The following is a 17112-nucleotide window of genomic DNA, read 5'->3' on the forward strand; positions in this document are numbered from 1 at the left end:
TATGTAAACAGTCTCGTGCCCCGCACGAGTTTTTACGTTAGTATAGGATTATTTAGCAAAAATAAGTAGAGAAATTATCAAAATTATTAATTTTTTAAATTTTTTTTACGATTTTAATATTTTCTGAAAATATTTGTAAAAATATGGTGAAATCAAAATCAACTAGAGCATTGAGGTTGTGTGGGGTTAAAGAAACCGGTCGAGTTTTCATGTAACTGCAGAAAAATCGTATATTTGTAAAAAACCTAAAAATAGTATTTTTACAAAATAAAATGCATTTTTGCATTTTCTTTTCAAAATACCAGTATTTTTGTAAAAATCTTTTTGTACTTGGATATTTATAAAAAAAAAGTTCAAAGAAAGTAATATAGGCTGAGGCACTAATTTATATGGCAGGTTTAAGAAACATTATAATTTCATTATCACTCCTTTCTTCACAAAATAATATTCAATTTGGAGAAAAAAAAAAAGACGTGTAACTGGACTTGAATAAAGTGACCAGGCTACTTAGTGTTTGATATATGGGCTTGACTATAAGCCCATTACAGACTAAATCCAAGAATCTTTTACTACACAACTTTTAGTATCTCATTTCTACACGCATCAATTTTCCCTCCTAAATATAAATAGTCGCAACTCGCAAACAAACAGGGCCATATTTAACCCCGCGACACTTATTGAAGTAAGTTCAAAATAAATTAATAATCTGTACGACCTAAATTTTATTAATTCCTCGAATTCTGAACTTAGTTATAGCTCAATTGTATATTTGATGCAAAAATGTGATATTGTAGTCTAGGTGTTTGATGAAATGCTTGTACATTGTAATTAACTAATTGTATATGTTTTAACAGTATACATATGTTAAAATTAAGGCACTTCTGTTTGTTCTGCTTGGTTTGATTTATTTGATTGCGAATGCTGCTGTTAATCGTAGTTGTATATTGCTGCTGGATTAAATTGCGTCAACATGAGAATAGACACATTAACTCTATAAATCTATAATTAATTTTTCGTTATGAACTTTGTAGGCACAAGAAGCTAAAATATTGTTTTCCATTTCTCCCGTAACTCGTAAGCAACACGTGAATAGTTTACGTTATATGCATTTTTAATTTATGTGTTTTTTTGGTGTATTGCATACAAGGTTATAAGTTTATAACTTAGAGAGAAAAATAGAGATGGTGGTGGGATTAAAAAAGGTAATGAAGAAGGGATTGGGGGAAATGGGATTTAACAAGGGGGGAGGAAATATTAACTGGTTTCCTGGTCACATGGCTGCTGCCACTCGCGCCATTCGTGATCGTCTCAAGCTTGCTGACCTCGTCATTGAAGTTCGTGACTCTCGTGTAAGGTTTTTGTTTGTGCAGAACTCACATAATTAAATATAAAGTTCACGTTATCACTTGCTTGTATGTTTTAACAGATACCAATATCCTCTACAAATCGAGACCTTCAGCCTATGCTTACCAACAAGCGCCGTATTATTGCTCTCAACAAGAAGGATTTGGCAAATCCCAATATCATGCATGTAATGAACTTTCTATATGTTTTTCTTTTGTAATTAAGGTTGATATCTGGTCCCAAATAATCTTATTATTTTATTGTTTGTGTTTACAGAGATGGAGTCATTATTTTGAGTCGTGCAAACAAGATTTCCTTGCCATAAATGCACATAGCAAGAGCTCTGTTCAAAAGGTATACGTATTAAATTATATATGGAGCCAAGATCGTTGTTTTTTAAACGGACTTAATGATTACGTTCTCTTATGTTTTAGTTGCAAGCTGGTAAACCACTGTAATTTTGCACTATGCTATGTTTAAATCTACTAATCAAATACTTATTATGTTCTGACTTTTGGCTTTTGGCTCACGTAACAAAGCTTCTTGAGCTTGCGGAGTTCAAATTAAAGGAGGCAATCACAAAAGAACCCACTCTCCTAATTATGGTGGTTGGGGTTCCCAATGTTGGAAAATCATCTCTAATTAATTCCATCCATCAGATTGCAGCAACTCGCTTTCCCGGTATGAAGTTCTATTATTCTTATTTAAAATTTTCTTGTCGATTATTACATTGGATTTAGTAACATTAAGTAGATGGTTTCACGACAGTGAACTTTATTTTCTTTATAGTGCAGAAAAAGAAAAAGAGAGCCACTGTAGGACCATTGCCTGGTGTTACCCAGGATATTGCTGGATACAAGGTTAATGTTGTGAAATAACTTTTGCCTGTTGAGGTCAATCTGTTGATTTAGATGTATACATTTTGCTATATCTGATGATATGTTATCGGTCTTTCGCCACACATGTACATTTTTTGTCGATTTCATTTGTAAATATGTTCTGGCATTAAGTTGATGTTCACACTTCCCTTTAAACACTCCACCACTCTGCCTGAAACAATATACTAAACTGTACAGTATAATGATTTCAATTTCTTTTTGACATTTTTTACTTTATTCTCAGTGTGTTGTTTGTTTGTTCCTGAATTCAGATTGCAAATCAGCCAAGCATATATGTCCTTGACACCCCAGGAGTACTGGTTCCAAGTATCCCAGACATAGAAACAGGCTTAAAGTTAGCTTTAACAGGTTTGAATTATTTTCAGAACTTATATCAACTATGGTATGTTGTATATTTCTGGGGTTATTTTTTAATAGCACTTCTATTTAGGGAGAACAATACTACAATATGTCTAGTACTAGAGAAATAAGTTGTTATCTTATTCTTTATTCTATTAGTTAAACTGATAATAGGACTTCTCTTGTAAAATAATTGATTGTTTTCAGTACATGTAATGACTGTCTCAAATAGATTCAAAGATGTAAGTTCACCAAATATGCCATTTGGTCTTTATATGTCTAGTGTAAAAATTCAAATAACTAAATAACATTAAAGGGAGATGTGTATTCTGTGCCTTCTAGTTTTTCTGATAAGTAAATGATTGTGTTTTAATAGTTGTGAAATGGGGAACATGCAATTGCATGTGTATGCATGTACCTCTTACCCTTCAATATCTCACTACACCAGATATGCCACCATACACACAAAAGCATGGGAGACTATCATTCTTCTTTAGAAATATTGAAGCTGATATCCAGAGTTCCTCTGGGGCCAAGGGCACACTTCAAATCTTTACTTGTTGAATTACTTAAACTTTTTCGGATGATCCAGATATAAAATCAAGATGTGTAAACAATGATAGGAAAAAGGATCATAAGATTTTATGTATCTCATGACCTGCATAACAAATATTTTCAAAAGGAAATTAAGCATGGATAATTTTTTCTTCAAGTCGCTACATTTTGCAACCTGCTATCAGTTTGTCTAAATTCCACAAATTCAGCGATGCTCTTATGCAGAAAAAACTGTCTGTTTTCACTTGATGGTGATGTGGTGCAAAAAAAAAATTAAGACATACCAGTTTGTTTAGGATTATCAAATCATCAAAATTAAAAGTTCAGCTCAGTATGGATGCATGTGGGAACAAGAAGATGAGAGATGTTCTATCTTATTTATAGTTTTAGTTGTTGCTATATGCCTATATTGCCTGAGGATCAACAATCTCTATAGCATATATACCTGACTATCTGATAATTTGTGAGTATTGGCATCTGAATTTTCTTTTAAGATGAATTTAGTAAGGAGTCCATGCATCTCCATATACCTAGTTGATTTTATTTTAATTTTTTAAATCCATTCTTAACTGTTCTTGTAGGATCTGTGAAAGACTCCGTAGTAGGGGAAGAGCGTATTGCTCAGTATTTGCTGGCAGTTTTAAACTGCCGTAGCACTCCCCTGCACTGGAGACACATAAATACTAGAGGATTGGAAGAAAACAATTCCAATGATAAAAATGAGTATAATGTCAAGGACCTTTTGAGAAACAGGAGGAAACCCCCCAATTTATCTGATGTGCACTATATTGAGGTAAGCAATGATCTTATAATTCTTATCCAGGAAGTCAAAAGAAGCTGCTATGAGATGATTTAGTTTTAGGAAGTGAAACTGAGATTCCGATTGTTTGCCGGAAAATAACTTGATTTTGGGAAAAAAATTGGAAATATTTTCTCTGGAGATTTCTGGGTTCCGTTATTTTTCTATATTAAAATATGGTGAGAAAATGTTTTCCTCTTCTGAAATGGGGAAGTCATTTTTCACAAATTCATGACTTTTCTCAAAGGAATTTTTTTCCTTCGAAAAATATTTTAGTTTCCCGAAAACCAAAACAAACACTAGAAAATCTGGAATTTTTTTTCAGAAAGTCAAACAAACAAAGAAGAAATGGAGAATATTTTCCAGAGCCCAAACAAATCGAAAAATCCGGAAAAATATTTTACAGGAAACATACGGAGCCTTAGTATCTTCAATGCCAATATCATGGATTCCCTGTGACTAAGGCAACCGGTGCGTGTAAAAATGTGTTGCATAAAGCTTTTTGACATGTTTTGTTTTATTGCCTTGTGCTTATGATATATTTAAATTTCAGGTTGTGTTTAAGCAAGAAAATGCCTACTACAGTATCTTTAATTATCATCCTATTAGTAAATTTAAAAGTTCCCTTTCTCGAGAATTATGCTTGTATACTGATGAGAATTTCACGACTTGTACTCTTGATTCCGTATCATGTTTGTGAACAAGGGCAAGGATACCCTAATCTACCTGATAAATATTACCCAGGCTAACTTTAGGACCGAGTTTGGATTTATTTGATGTTTTTACCTAATAAAACAAACACTACAGGCAGTGATCCACTCAAGAGTTGGACTACATGCCTAAGATCGGATAAATTCACTTTTCATCCATGCTTAAAGCTTTTTTAAAGGAACTTGTGATACATGCTGTAGTCTCCAAAATGTTGCCTCTTTTCACATTTTCCTCTTACTCACAATTTCTGTTGCTTACAGGATGTTGTCACTGAAGTCCAACGAACACTGTATGTGACTCTCTCAGAATTTGATGGTGATTTGGATAATGAAAATGACTTGGAGGTTTTAATAGCACAACAGTTTGAAGCACTGCAGAAAGCACTAAAGATACCTAACAAAGCATCGGAGGCTCGGACTATGGTTTCAAAAAAGTTTCTAACTTTGTTTAGAGCAGGTAAACTAGGTCCATTCATCCTTGATGAAGTCCCAGATGTCTCTGCATCCTGAGTCCTGCCTAAGGTGATCGCAATTGTAGCCCCGTCGCTTCCAAAGGTGACATTCGCGAGTTCCCGGGATGTTTTTGATATTAACAAGTGAACTTCACTCCTCACAGCACAATATTCAGGACAGACAAATTACCTGATAAACAGTACTAACAACTTGTAAGTTTAGCCACCCTCTAGAAACATTTGAATGTATAGTATTTTATGAAAAGTTTGACCAACCCCCGGTCAATGTAGACTTTACAAACTTGGCCCAGTCTATTTTTTACCAAGAGGAATTATAGTTTTTATTGCGTAATTTCCCGTCAATCAAGTTATTGCTTTCATATCCTCCATTTACTTAGGAATATGTGATATCCGTAGAGGATTGTTCTTTCCTCTTCTGTAGTTCTGTATGGCTGGATGGTCGCACGAATTTTTCGAGAAACATTTAAAAATGAAAAAATATGCTGCATATTCTGACGGTGTGGTGATGCCAGTTTTGTTGATAATAACTACGCATCATTGGAACCTTTTAAATCGCGGCACTTTAAACCAATTGGAGCGAAAATGAGATTTCAATACAAAAATGTATTAGAATTATTACCCTAATCATAGTAACCATTTAGAAATCTCATTACCCGAAGGGCCCTATGTAGTTACGGGTGGTAAACTTCTATAGTTTTATCTTGAGTTAGAATGGAATCTTTATATCACAAGTGGCTTACAGTACACTAGGAGTGTGAAAACTGGACCAACTAAATTTCCAAAAACTGCACAAGAATTTAACATGTACGATTGAGAATTTACCACTCAATGTAAGAGATTGCTATTGAAGTACAAGGCATTATTCAACTAGCCTATCTACGGTAAGAAAAAGAGCGAATCATAAAAAAATGACGGCATTGGGCATGGACACTCCATCCTTATACATGGGGGAAAATATAATAGCAACTCACTTATTTGATGCAATGAACTCCCGGTACTCTCTCTTCATCTTGACCCCCGACACAGTCCTGCATGTCGATTATACTTTGTAAGTGCACATATTGAAAGAATGACAAGGGAAATCTGCAATATAAGTAGCTTCAATAGCATATAATACTATGTACCTGAAAGGCTGAAACTGCTAAAAAAATGGAGAATTAAACAAGGACTGCAGCAAGTAAAACATGTATGGCAGTTTCGGGGAATATAGAAGGCTAATAAATTTACTTGTCCAGTGGGCTTATGTTGACTGTAATTTTAATTTTCCAATAGAACAAAAACTTTCAAAGAGCTGCTAGTAGGGGGATTTCATCAAAGTCTTTGCCTCGTAAGAGTTTATTATAGCTACATACTATATGGAAATATCGAATAGAGGAATATCTGATAGAATTGCAGGCATTCAGCTGAAAGTTAATAAGATTTGACTCTTAGTGAAAGAAAATGATAATTGTGAAACTCCATTCTTATATTTTATTAAAGTGGCATTGACCCTGTAGTCAGTGCAGCTACTTACTGGGCTTAGTTTCAATCTGTTTATCTTCTTTTTTAGTTAATTAGGAAGTAACTTGATATAAGGGTTGGCTAGAATGGAGCTTTAGTTGTAGTTGCACCTAAATTATTAGGTCTTGTTATAGTTCTAGCGACATGCATATTAGCCTATAGACTTGGTTTGGTTACCATTTCTATGGATTATCTTAGTTTCATTTTCTATATATGAAGTATTAAGGCTTTATGAGTTGGCACTCTTGACTATTGTTATGTTTTCACAAACTTACTTTGGCTTCAACTTCCGGTTATGCAGGTATCAAAGTTTATGAGCTAGGACTCAAGTGACTATTATTATGTTTTAATCAAGCTGCTTGATTACAGTGAATGATAATATATCAGCTTAGCAGGTTCAATTTATATATTATGTCAAGTAAGATTTTACATTCCGCAAAGAGGGATATGTGATCGTGTCATGCTTTATACTCTTTTTGGACTTGTGACATTACAACTGCCAGATATATTTTTGCTCTAAAAGAACAGAAATACTATAGCTACCAACCTGATCATTTCCTTATTTTTGAAAAATTGTACGCATGGTGTGCCCATAATTCCAGCTGCTTCGGCAACTTCTGGATCTTCTTCAATATCAATTTCAACAAAATGAACATTTTCATCATACTCATCTATGACCTGAAGATGAAGAATAGTTCAGAAGAAGCTCATAAACAATTAATAAGCATGAAACCAATGGATTTTTTTGTATTTCGTGCTAAGAATATTCCCTCTATAAGCGCGTACACCAAAATAGTATTTATCAATAGCAGAATATGTTTAAAATCAAATATATGTCTAAAGCTCTTATTTCTCACAAAATTTGGGCCATATATTTAGTAGGTCGTTAAAATTTTGCTATCTGCATAAGTATGATGTGGCCACAAGACCCTGTGCTTTACTCAAAAATAAATTCATAGAAGTGCCATGAAGGGACAAAAGAGGATGGACAGGTGATCTAGACAAGTAATCAATCAAATAAGATAACAGAAAAATATAGCTTTATGCCATCCTATCCCAGCCAAAACCCATTTGAAGAAGATGTACACCTCTCACAAACCAAGAAAAGAAAGATGCCTAGGATTGGCTCATATAAAACTAAAATCATCAAATTAGGAGCGTGCATACAATTTAAATATCGGGCTTCTCAACTTATTCAGTACTCTTGCACGTTTTCACCTATATAATAGTGCTTGTGAGGTCCAGGTCCCAGAAGTCCATACTATCTTCAGGTATTTATTATTCCCGACACCATTCAATAGCCCACACTCCCACAGAACAATACCAAATTTAAAGCATATCAGGGGGAATAAAGGATATTCACATATCGTAATCCTAATCTCATGTAAGAGCATCATAAAGTATTAATCAGTAGAGAGTAGAGACAAAAACCCCTTTCTTGAGTTATCGCACATCAAATCTGGCATGTTACAGTAATCCTGATTTGTGTCTGAAATGCAAAAATATAGTTATACCTTGCTAAGAATCGGCTTCAAAGTCCTACAGGGACCACATGTCGGTGATGTATATAGTACACAGATAAGCCTCGGACTTTCATGGTATAATTTTCTCAGAGCATACTGTGGGCCAGAAACGATCAATATTAGAGCCAAGGATAAAAACGATAAGAGCAAAAGACTTCTGTTCTTTTTTTAAAAAAAAATAAATTGAACTTGGTGGGCCATAAAACATATAATGATGCTAGTTGATTGAGAAAAGTTGGGAGGTGGAACACTTACCTGGCCTTTGTGCTTTGTAAGTGAAATGTCAAAACGCTCTTGTACATCTCTAGTTGTGAGTTCTTTCTTAACCTCTTCAGTTTGTGGCTGTTGAAATTAATGAGATGAGAGCCGTATAGTCCAGATCCTCTAGAAGAACTTTAGAGTTATACGTGCATCTAAAATCCATAACTGACGTGCACTTTCCAGAAAACATGACTAAGATTAACTATATAATGCTCAAAACACCTTGGAAAAACATATACTCCCCTTAGAACATATCCATTTAGTTAATGCCAAGACATAATTTACTCGGATGGAGATAGGTTCTGCTTCGCCTAAAGGCCAAAAACTGAGGGGAGGATAGGCATAATCTCAATCCTTTGATCTCAGTTGGTAAATAAAAGGAACATTCACAAGTGTTTTCAGTTTTGCCTACCTTTTTGAAGAAATCTCACATCATACTACTCCTGACATTATTTTATGACCTTATACTTAAGGAACATGTTATGCTTCTGCTAACGAGATTTATTCCAAACGTACGAGAACTTGTTGAGGAAAATATGTATTGATTCCAGTACCTGGTGGAATTCAATAAGGAGGTTATTGCTTGCAAGATATCTCTCCACTGATAAAGCAGCAATACATCCTGAACCTGCTGCAGTTATGGCTTGCCTCCACTCGTGATCCTACAGAATGCACAGCAGGATCATATAAAAACATTACTTATGTACCAATACAAATTTACAACTACCAAATATTAGCAGCAAGACGCGAGTGACTTTTACATCTTATACAACTGAGTGATGAATGCTGAAGATTATTGTTTAAGATTCGATTCCTGCACTCTCCTTTTAGGTCTTACTTCTTAGCAAAAAACAACAAAAGGAAGATACCAGGAGGATTCGAATACAGTTTTACAAATTTATCGTAGAAGAAATGGATATAGAAAAGGACAAGAAAAAGAAAGAAAACATGTTCCTTTTGTGTGAATTCACTGTGCTAGAAACATACTGTGAAACAGAAACATTTGAGATGATGCTTATGGCAAAAATTACCTGCACATCTCCAGCTGCAAAAACACCTTCAACTGAAGTTTTTGCAGTACCCTCCTCAACTAATACATAACCCGATGTGTCAAGATTAACTTGTCCTTCTAACAACTGGCTATTTGGTGAATGTCCTATCCCGTAAAATAAGCCTTTTGCCTCCACCACTGAATTCTCTGCCGTATCTGCCTTTCTAACTAAAATTCCAGACATTTGTCCTTTTGTATTGCTGACGACGTCCACAGTCTCCATATTGAAGTGCACAGTGATATTTGGATTGTTGTAAACTCTGAAACATTCGCCAGAATCAACCTGTTAAACAAACATTCAGGAAGTTGAAACTTAACATACATACTTTCGATTAGTAACTTGGTTGATGAAGAAACAAGGAACTAGAATTTATCTGCTTATATATCATTTACTGTTGACTACACACAAATATATACAATCAACAATACACAATATGGCCCACCTATCTTGCATAGCTCTGGATGCTCTTAATTGGTCCTTGCGTACAAGCAAGTGTACATGACGGGCATATTTAGTCAGATATAATGCTTCCTCTGTAGCTGTATCACCCCCTCCAACCACAGCAAGAACCTGTCCCTTAAATAGCGGTGAGGCACCATCACAAATAGCACATGCACTGATTCCTCGACTCCAGAACTCTTCTTCCCGAGGTAAGTTGAGCCTTCTTGCTGTGGCTCCAGTGGCAAAGATTACACTATGACACTTCACCTGAAGACACAAGAAGACAAAAAAATAAATCAAGCAACCATTTAAACTGTGACAGTTAAAGGAATGGAACAAGAGACAAATTATTGGTTTGATGGATTTTTTTTTCAATAGTTCATGTGCAGGTGACAAAGAAGTAGCCATTTTTTTTCATAACTTGTCTTTACTACCATGACCATATCAACATCATTTTTCTAGAACTACTCATATGACATTTACCAAGTGCAAGCTAGATCACACTAAATAACAAATAATAATTAAGGATATTGATTGTTTCTACCATGAATGACAAGAACCAATTAGACATCAGTATCATCATATTCTTATATTGACCAATCCATGGCATTAATGTACCAGATTCTAAAGTGAGTCGTATTCTGGGATTTGACAGACCTAATCTTGCAACATAAATAAATATGATCCTATATGGTAATGATACATGATTTTAAGTAAGAGACAGACCTGATGAGAGCTCAAACAACAAAACAGATCACATTTCCATCCAAGATGGTGCCCACACATTTTATAAATAAGCCAGAAATTGCTTTCTAAAGATTCTTCTTTTCGCTTGCAAAAATGGTCTCTATAATTCCATCTTTCTTCATGTTTTTTACAGAAAATAAATACACAAGTACCCTTCACTTCTACGCTGCACAACTAATGGTTTTCAATCATGTTTTTCACATCTTGAGAATTATGAAAGTTAGTCTTAAACTATTTTTGATCCAATGTCTTATACAATGTTAGATATAAATACTAGTTGAAAGGATAATTAGAGACAAAAATTAACTTAATAGGGAACTATTTATTGGCTATCTCAACCACATTTTTTGTGGGACTAACCATATTACATGGAAAAATGTTTCAACTGACCCCTTTTTCCAGCCAAAGGCAAGCTATTGACGACTGTAAGCCTTTCTTGACTGGATATGAGTCCATTCAAACATTTGCCAGATTATTAGACAAAAATAATGTCCAAGTTAATTTTTATGAGGTTTTATGTGTTCATACACCTATAAATTTGAGGGTCAAAACATAAAACGCCTAAAAAGCATGGTCAATAATTATTTTATACGGGCTCTGCCAGTCCGCCGTGTGTGATACCACCGATATGCATAAAATATGGAACATCAAGGGATAAAGAACATATATAGTGCCCGTTTACTGATCAGTAAAGATGAATTTGGATTATTCAAAATTCATTATTTAAATTGGAAGTGTCATTGAAATTTACCAAAACTAACTAGCGCAGCCTCACATACCATGATATATAAATGAATCTATCTACTTATCTACATTGATTTTCCGGTCATATAATTTTCCCGTGAAGGGTCCATGCTTTCTAAAACTAAAAAATCGTACTTAAAAAGGTAGAAAGACAATGTGAATAGAAGAAGTAAAAGCACATTAGGGTTGCATTTCATAGTATGATTTTGATGCCTAGTTTGTAGGAGCAACAAACTGTGCCACCCCTATCACAACGAAATACATTGTTGTAATATGGTAGACATATTAGAGTAAGTACTGGAAGCTAAATTTAAAGGCTACCCTGATAGAGAAGTTTTCGGCAGATGAAAGATATTTTCACCTTACGTTCACTACTTTGTACAGTAAAAGGTCTAGTCTCCACATCAAGGAAATCAACGTCTTCTTGAAATAATTGTGCACCCCAACGTTCAGCTTGCTTTCGCATCCTGATCATTAAATTTTTTAAGTTTCCTCGGATAGAATTATAGAAATATAAAAACTTTGCAGCCGGCTCGTAACAGTAAAGTGATCTGCTCTCAAGTCCCAAGAAAAAATTAAAAAAATAACTCAAAAGTTTCAATTACCCATCCATCAAGTCTGGGCCAGTTATTCCCTCCGGAAAACCTGGAAAGTTCTCTACTTCTGTAGTGGTCATCAATTGTCCCCCAGGAACGCCACCTATCTGATATCCTTCAAACACTATGGGCTTTAAATTGGCTCGAGCTGCATAGATAGCTGCAGTATATCCAGCAGGACCTGAACCTATGATAACCACATTCTCAATACCTTGAGCTGCAAGATGGACAAAAAAAACTTATCAAATGAAATACAAAATTTCAAAAGAACAGACGAATATACAATTTCGTAAAAAAACAAGTAATAGGAATCACTAATACAAGCAAAACCAGTCAATGAGCCTGTTTTGACATATCATATATAATGCTGAACACCTGAACTTGTAAGATGTATAGAAAATTACATAGCATGTTGATAGCTGTTTTTTGGGTTTTTGATTAGGTCCATAGGGATAGTGTCTTTTTTTTTCTCTCTTTTTTGTGTGTGTCTTTCTCTTTCGTTTTTTTTCCTTTTTATCCTCCTATCACTAGCCAGCTGTCCTCTACCCTAATAGTTGGATGACTTTTATAAGCTACTGGGACACGTGGAAGATGAGGAAGGGGGAAGGAAATGACGAGGTGTTATAGGTGAATGGCACGTGTGATGTTTAAAAGATAAGACTGTGAAGTGGGGCCATTTGCCTACGGAAATAATGCCTACGGGGTTTGGCACGTGGATGTTAGGGGCCTACGGCTCCCGAGGGCAGGGACCTGCCCTCGGGAGCCGTAGGCCCTTCAACTTGCAACACGTTGCGCGTAGGCATTATAATTGGAAGGGGAAATCTGGATGGTCTATTGTCTTGCGACGCCATGGTCTATTGTCTTGCGACACCATTGATATAGCCCGTAGAGTAACTGTAAAACTTAAGCCATCAAATGTATTAATATCTTTTTTATAAATGCAAAAAATTTCTGGAACGTGGATTTTGAAGCATTTACAAACTTGTAAAGTTTGTTTCTCCTTTGGCAAGTGCAAATAATCAAATCTTGATGCATCTAGAATCTTGTCAAACTTGTGGCTCCTCTTTGCACTAGCTTAAGGTAATAATCGAATACTACATAACTATAAAATTGAAATGGAAAGGTAAGGGAGATTCTAGAATGTTAACAGTATTCTGCAAAATTACTTGCTAATTTGGGTGATGTATACCAATCCATTTGATATTACAATCCTAAAATAACTGAAAATTCTAGCGTAGCTTTAAAACATTTATAAAATAGAATACTTAATCCATTTGATATCTTTAGCTACCATAGTGATCAGCTGCATAAATCATTTACTGCTAGTACATGACTATTGATAGTTATTTATCAAAAAAAAAACTAAGAGAGCTTCAGTTTTAAATGAACCAAACTAGTGTACACACATTGTACATGAACTTGTTCTTAAATTTATTCGGTAATTAAATGGAGAAAATATCTGAGACTAACCAAACTAGAAGAGGAAAATATGCATGAATAACGAAACAAAGGATGATTCTTCAACATATGTGAGCACGATAAATTTATTGATTTAGTAGCAGTGTAACAAAATTGTTTACATAATATATGGTACAGTGTACAACCTTATAATAGTGACAGTGTATTTTTAATCTCGATAAATGAATAAAAAATGTCCGCAACAGTAGGAATTGATAGATGGAGTAATAGTACCTGAAGAAGATAGAGGTGAAGAAGAAGCTGAGACACGTAAGGAGGAGGAGGAGGAGAAAACAGGGTGGCGAAAGAAACGAGGTGAGTTAAAGCAACGAGTTGAAGGAAGATGGGTGAGTTTGAAAGGAGTAGTAGCAGTTGTGGCTCCAGGGCGGTGGTGAGTTAAGGGAATTCCGATACCGCTAGCAGCAGCTATGTTGGCCATTTGTTTCGGACCATACAATACAAATACGTTCCCTCTTTACAATATCATCATATGAACTAGTAGTAGTAGTTTATCTATCGACTCAGAGTGGAGTTGTTTTTAGTTCTTTCTTGGTTTGTGTAATGTATATGTTGCCTATGATATTAGCTGGATATCCCGATCCTCCTTGGAATTTTATCCCTTTTTAATTTATGAGCTTAATGTTGCTAGGAGCCGGTCCATCAGTGTTGTATATTTATAAATATTATAAAATATTAATTATTAGTGTTTTACATGATTTTGAATTTCAACTCCGACAATAATCTTATTTTCCTTTCTTATTATTATTATATTAATAAATTTGAAAAAATATGGACAAAAAGTAGAAAAAAGAGAAAGAGAATTGTAAAAAGAAGAGAGAAAAATAATTTTTTTATTGTTAAAAATGTTTTAAGGGAGCACTAGAAGTTCCTTAAAAATAAAGAATGAAATTCAAATCTTAATGATATAAGAAAGTATTAAGATACTCTTGGAGTGTCATTTTTTGTTAAAATCCTTATAATTGAACTTAACAGCTCGAAGTCGAAGTTGTTGGACTTGCTTAGAGTGATTTTTAATGTGAATATACAAGTGATATAATAATTACACGACTTGATAAAAAATTATTAATTATGTCACTAAAATACACTAAGTCCTCATATAACTCATCTAAGTAGTTAGTGGCATTTTTCTCTTAATCTATACACTCAGGCTAATTATATAGAAAAAAAATCACTATTTTGAGACAAATAATTCTGAATATTATTTTCTGAAAGTATGTCACTCAATACCCCTCCAAGATTTCAAATCATATTTTTCTAAAATAAACAAAAATGTAGGTTCGGTTCCCGTTTTTGTACTTTTTCTATTTTATTTTAAATATATATAACTTTAAGTCGCGTTTTAAAATCATAAACAACTTATGTTTTTAACAATAAAACAAAACATAAAAATACGTTTTAACTTCCTAAATTCTAGAAATCAAGCTCTAATTATTAAAACTTTTTAATATTTCGGGATTCACAATTCTCGGTTTGGATTATATATATATATATATATATATATATATATATATGTGTGTGTGTGTGTGTAATGAATACAACACAAACGGGTGGATGTGTTCTGGATATTTTTAAGACTTTTTGAATGTTTGTTACTTGGTTAAAAAAGCAGATTAGAAATGCAGTAATATTATGTTGCCTGAAATAAAACAGTGCACACAATATTTCAAAACTTACTTAATTTTGTATTAAAATCAAACTAATGTTTTGTTACAAATCATGGGTTCTTTTTAAGTAAAAAACTCAGTTTCTTTCTTGAGAGAGTTACAAGAGAAACTATATGTTTTATACAACTAAAACGAAGGAGATCAGTAAACACGGGTTTACACAGCATGCAATAAGATGTACTAAACATTACTTTAAGTTATCTCTAAATCTTTCCATTTCTGATTTAGTGTATCTTTGCAAATTGTGTAGGTCTGTGACTTCCTTTGTCAATTAATCTTGGCATTTGATCTTGCACTCTTCAAACTGCTTTTGTAGACTTTTCAATATAAGTGATTAGATCGTCTGTTGATTGATAATCTTGAATATTTAATTTATCTACATTTTGTACTTGAAAAGCATATCGAGATCTCCAGTTTGATCTATAGAGCTGTGACATCTCGATAAGTATAATGACTTATCGAGATCTCTTAGTTCTCTATAAGTGAATTTGACTTGTCGAGATCTCTGAGTTCTCTATAAGTGAATTTGGCTTTTCGAGGTTTCTAAAACTCTGCATGTAAAAATGATTTGTCGATATCTCTGAGATCTCTGTAAGCATTTTGACTTGTCGATATTTCTGAGATCCCTGGTGAGAAAATTGACTTGTCGATATCTTCAATTTTCATATCTTCATTTTGACTTGTTGATCTCTGAGTTCTCTGTATGCAAAATGACTTGTCGATGTCTTCATTTGACTTATCGATATCCCCGGGACTTCTCTATAAACCAATTTGTACTTCTCGATAAGTCATTCTGAAGTTCTCGAATTACTTCTCTATATGACAATCTGTGATTTGTCGATATTTTAACTTAAAATATTTTTCATAAAACATATTTATTCAACTCCAAGCTTTTGTATCATTTCTTCTAGGCATGATCTGTCTTGATCTTCTTCCAGATTTTATTCCTTAGTATTGAACTGTTTACAAAAAAATAATCCAGTCTGATCTTTTAAATATTTTACAAACTCAAGTAATACAATACATTATACAAATTTAATTACCAATACAACTGAATTTTAGGGATGTCAGTTTGACTTAGTCTTGTTATAGTACATGCATGTCTTGCACAACATATATATAGGGGAATGATCAAATAGAAATCAAAATTAAAATAGAAACTATAAATTAATCTAAGTCATTAAATCAATATAATTTAATGGTCCCCCCTAAAACACCCAACTAATCTACACCCTCCCAAACCCAATCTCAATTTTTTCTCTACATTTTTAATTTGATTTTTCCAGTCAAACGGTAAGTTTTTTAAGATCCGACTTTAATATATTTGTCTTCATCTCTCAACGATCGATTTGCATACTATATGTGTTATGTTTCGAAGTAATTTTAAAAATATATATTTAATTTCTAGTTTCTATTCTAAAATAGTTTCTATTAGAGTAGCCCTCTATATATATATGGACAAAATACCCACTTAAAGTAGCGGTTTAGACTTAAAAATATAATATTATTTGACATTTTAGGTAAAAAAATATAATATTAGTTCAACTAGTGTTAGGCTCTCAGACAACAAATGAAGTATCTTTTTGACATTTTTTTTTAATTTTTGAGAGAAAAAACGGAAGACCAACTTTAATTATTACCCTCAAAATATGTTTTCAATTTTTTTAAAGAAGAAAATATTACACGTAATTACGTTTTTGCTTAATAAGAAACACTAGTTTTATTACCCTTGTAAGGCACGGGCTAGCTTTATTTATAAAAAATATTGTTATTTTTTGTGTACTCTTACGATATTTGCGTGTTATTTCATACCATATTGTGTGGTTCATGTTAGAAGGACTACTGCGACGACGAACATCCCTAAATTTATATTGTGTCGCGAATGTAAAGTTTAGAGTGCACTATTACCATTGAAAATACTTTAAATTTATATGCACTCTTACCATATTGAAATTTATATGCACTCTTACCATTAAATTTATATGT

General features: G+C 33.7%; 2 protein-coding genes across 4 annotated transcripts; one reads left to right on the plus strand and one right to left on the minus strand.

The window, feature by feature from the left end:
* The first annotated feature begins 570 nt into the window (after positions 1-570).
* LOC141689286 (short integuments 2, mitochondrial) lies at positions 571-5440 on the plus strand. 3 transcript variants are annotated; one of them, XM_074493532.1, is made up of 9 exons: positions 581-682; positions 1148-1349; positions 1427-1531; positions 1621-1698; positions 1884-2025; positions 2134-2204; positions 2495-2591; positions 3719-3930; positions 4908-5440. In XM_074493532.1, the coding sequence occupies exons 2-9, from the start codon at positions 1182-1184 to the stop codon at positions 5154-5156; spliced, it is 1122 nt and encodes a 373-aa protein (XP_074349633.1). In that variant the 5' UTR covers positions 581-682; positions 1148-1181; the 3' UTR covers positions 5157-5440. The 3 variants fall into 3 exon arrangements, with proteins under 3 accessions (XP_074349635.1, XP_074349633.1, XP_074349634.1); XM_074493534.1 differs by lacking the exon at positions 1148-1349 and having other exon boundaries at positions 571-682; XM_074493533.1 differs by lacking the exon at positions 581-682 and having other exon boundaries at positions 707-1349.
* A 432-nt stretch (positions 5441-5872) lies between these two features.
* On the minus strand, positions 5873-14026 carry LOC141692974 (NADPH-dependent thioredoxin reductase 3). The gene is made up of 10 exons (XM_074497945.1): positions 13676-14026; positions 11993-12200; positions 11749-11854; positions 9898-10163; positions 9435-9714; positions 8958-9065; positions 8398-8484; positions 8134-8238; positions 7167-7297; positions 5873-6147 (listed from the first exon to the last, which is right to left on the minus strand). Exons 1-10 carry the CDS (start codon positions 13878-13880, stop codon positions 6087-6089), a joined length of 1557 nt encoding a protein of 518 aa, XP_074354046.1. The 5' UTR covers positions 13881-14026; the 3' UTR covers positions 5873-6086.
* Positions 14027-17112: the final 3086 nt, after the last annotated feature.

The sequence above is a fragment of the Apium graveolens genome, chromosome 10 (genome assembly GCF_009905375.1).
Source record: "Apium graveolens cultivar Ventura chromosome 10, ASM990537v1, whole genome shotgun sequence".
In the NCBI taxonomy this organism is placed as follows: domain Eukaryota; kingdom Viridiplantae; phylum Streptophyta; class Magnoliopsida; order Apiales; family Apiaceae; genus Apium; species Apium graveolens.

Coding starts and splice junctions, on each gene's coding strand:
- LOC141689286 (XM_074493532.1), top strand. CDS start 1,182: ATGGTGGTGGGATTAAAAAAGGTAATGAAGAAGGGATTGGGGGAAATG. Junction 2,026..2,133: donor TGCAGCAACTCGCTTTCCCG/GTATGAAGTTCT, acceptor TTTTCTTTATAG/TGCAGAAAAAGAAAAAGAGA. Junction 3,931..4,907: donor CTGATGTGCACTATATTGAG/GTAAGCAATGAT, acceptor TGTTGCTTACAG/GATGTTGTCACTGAAGTCCA.
- LOC141692974 (XM_074497945.1), bottom strand. CDS start 13,880: ATGGCCAACATAGCTGCTGCTAGCGGTATCGGAATTCCCTTAACTCAC. Junction 10,164..11,748: donor TACAAAGTAGTGAACGTAAG/GTGAAAATATCT, acceptor TTGTGTCTTCAG/GTGAAGTGTCATAGTGTAAT. Junction 9,715..9,897: donor TCCAGAGCTATGCAAGATAG/GTGGGCCATATT, acceptor CGAATGTTTCAG/AGTTTACAACAATCCAAATA.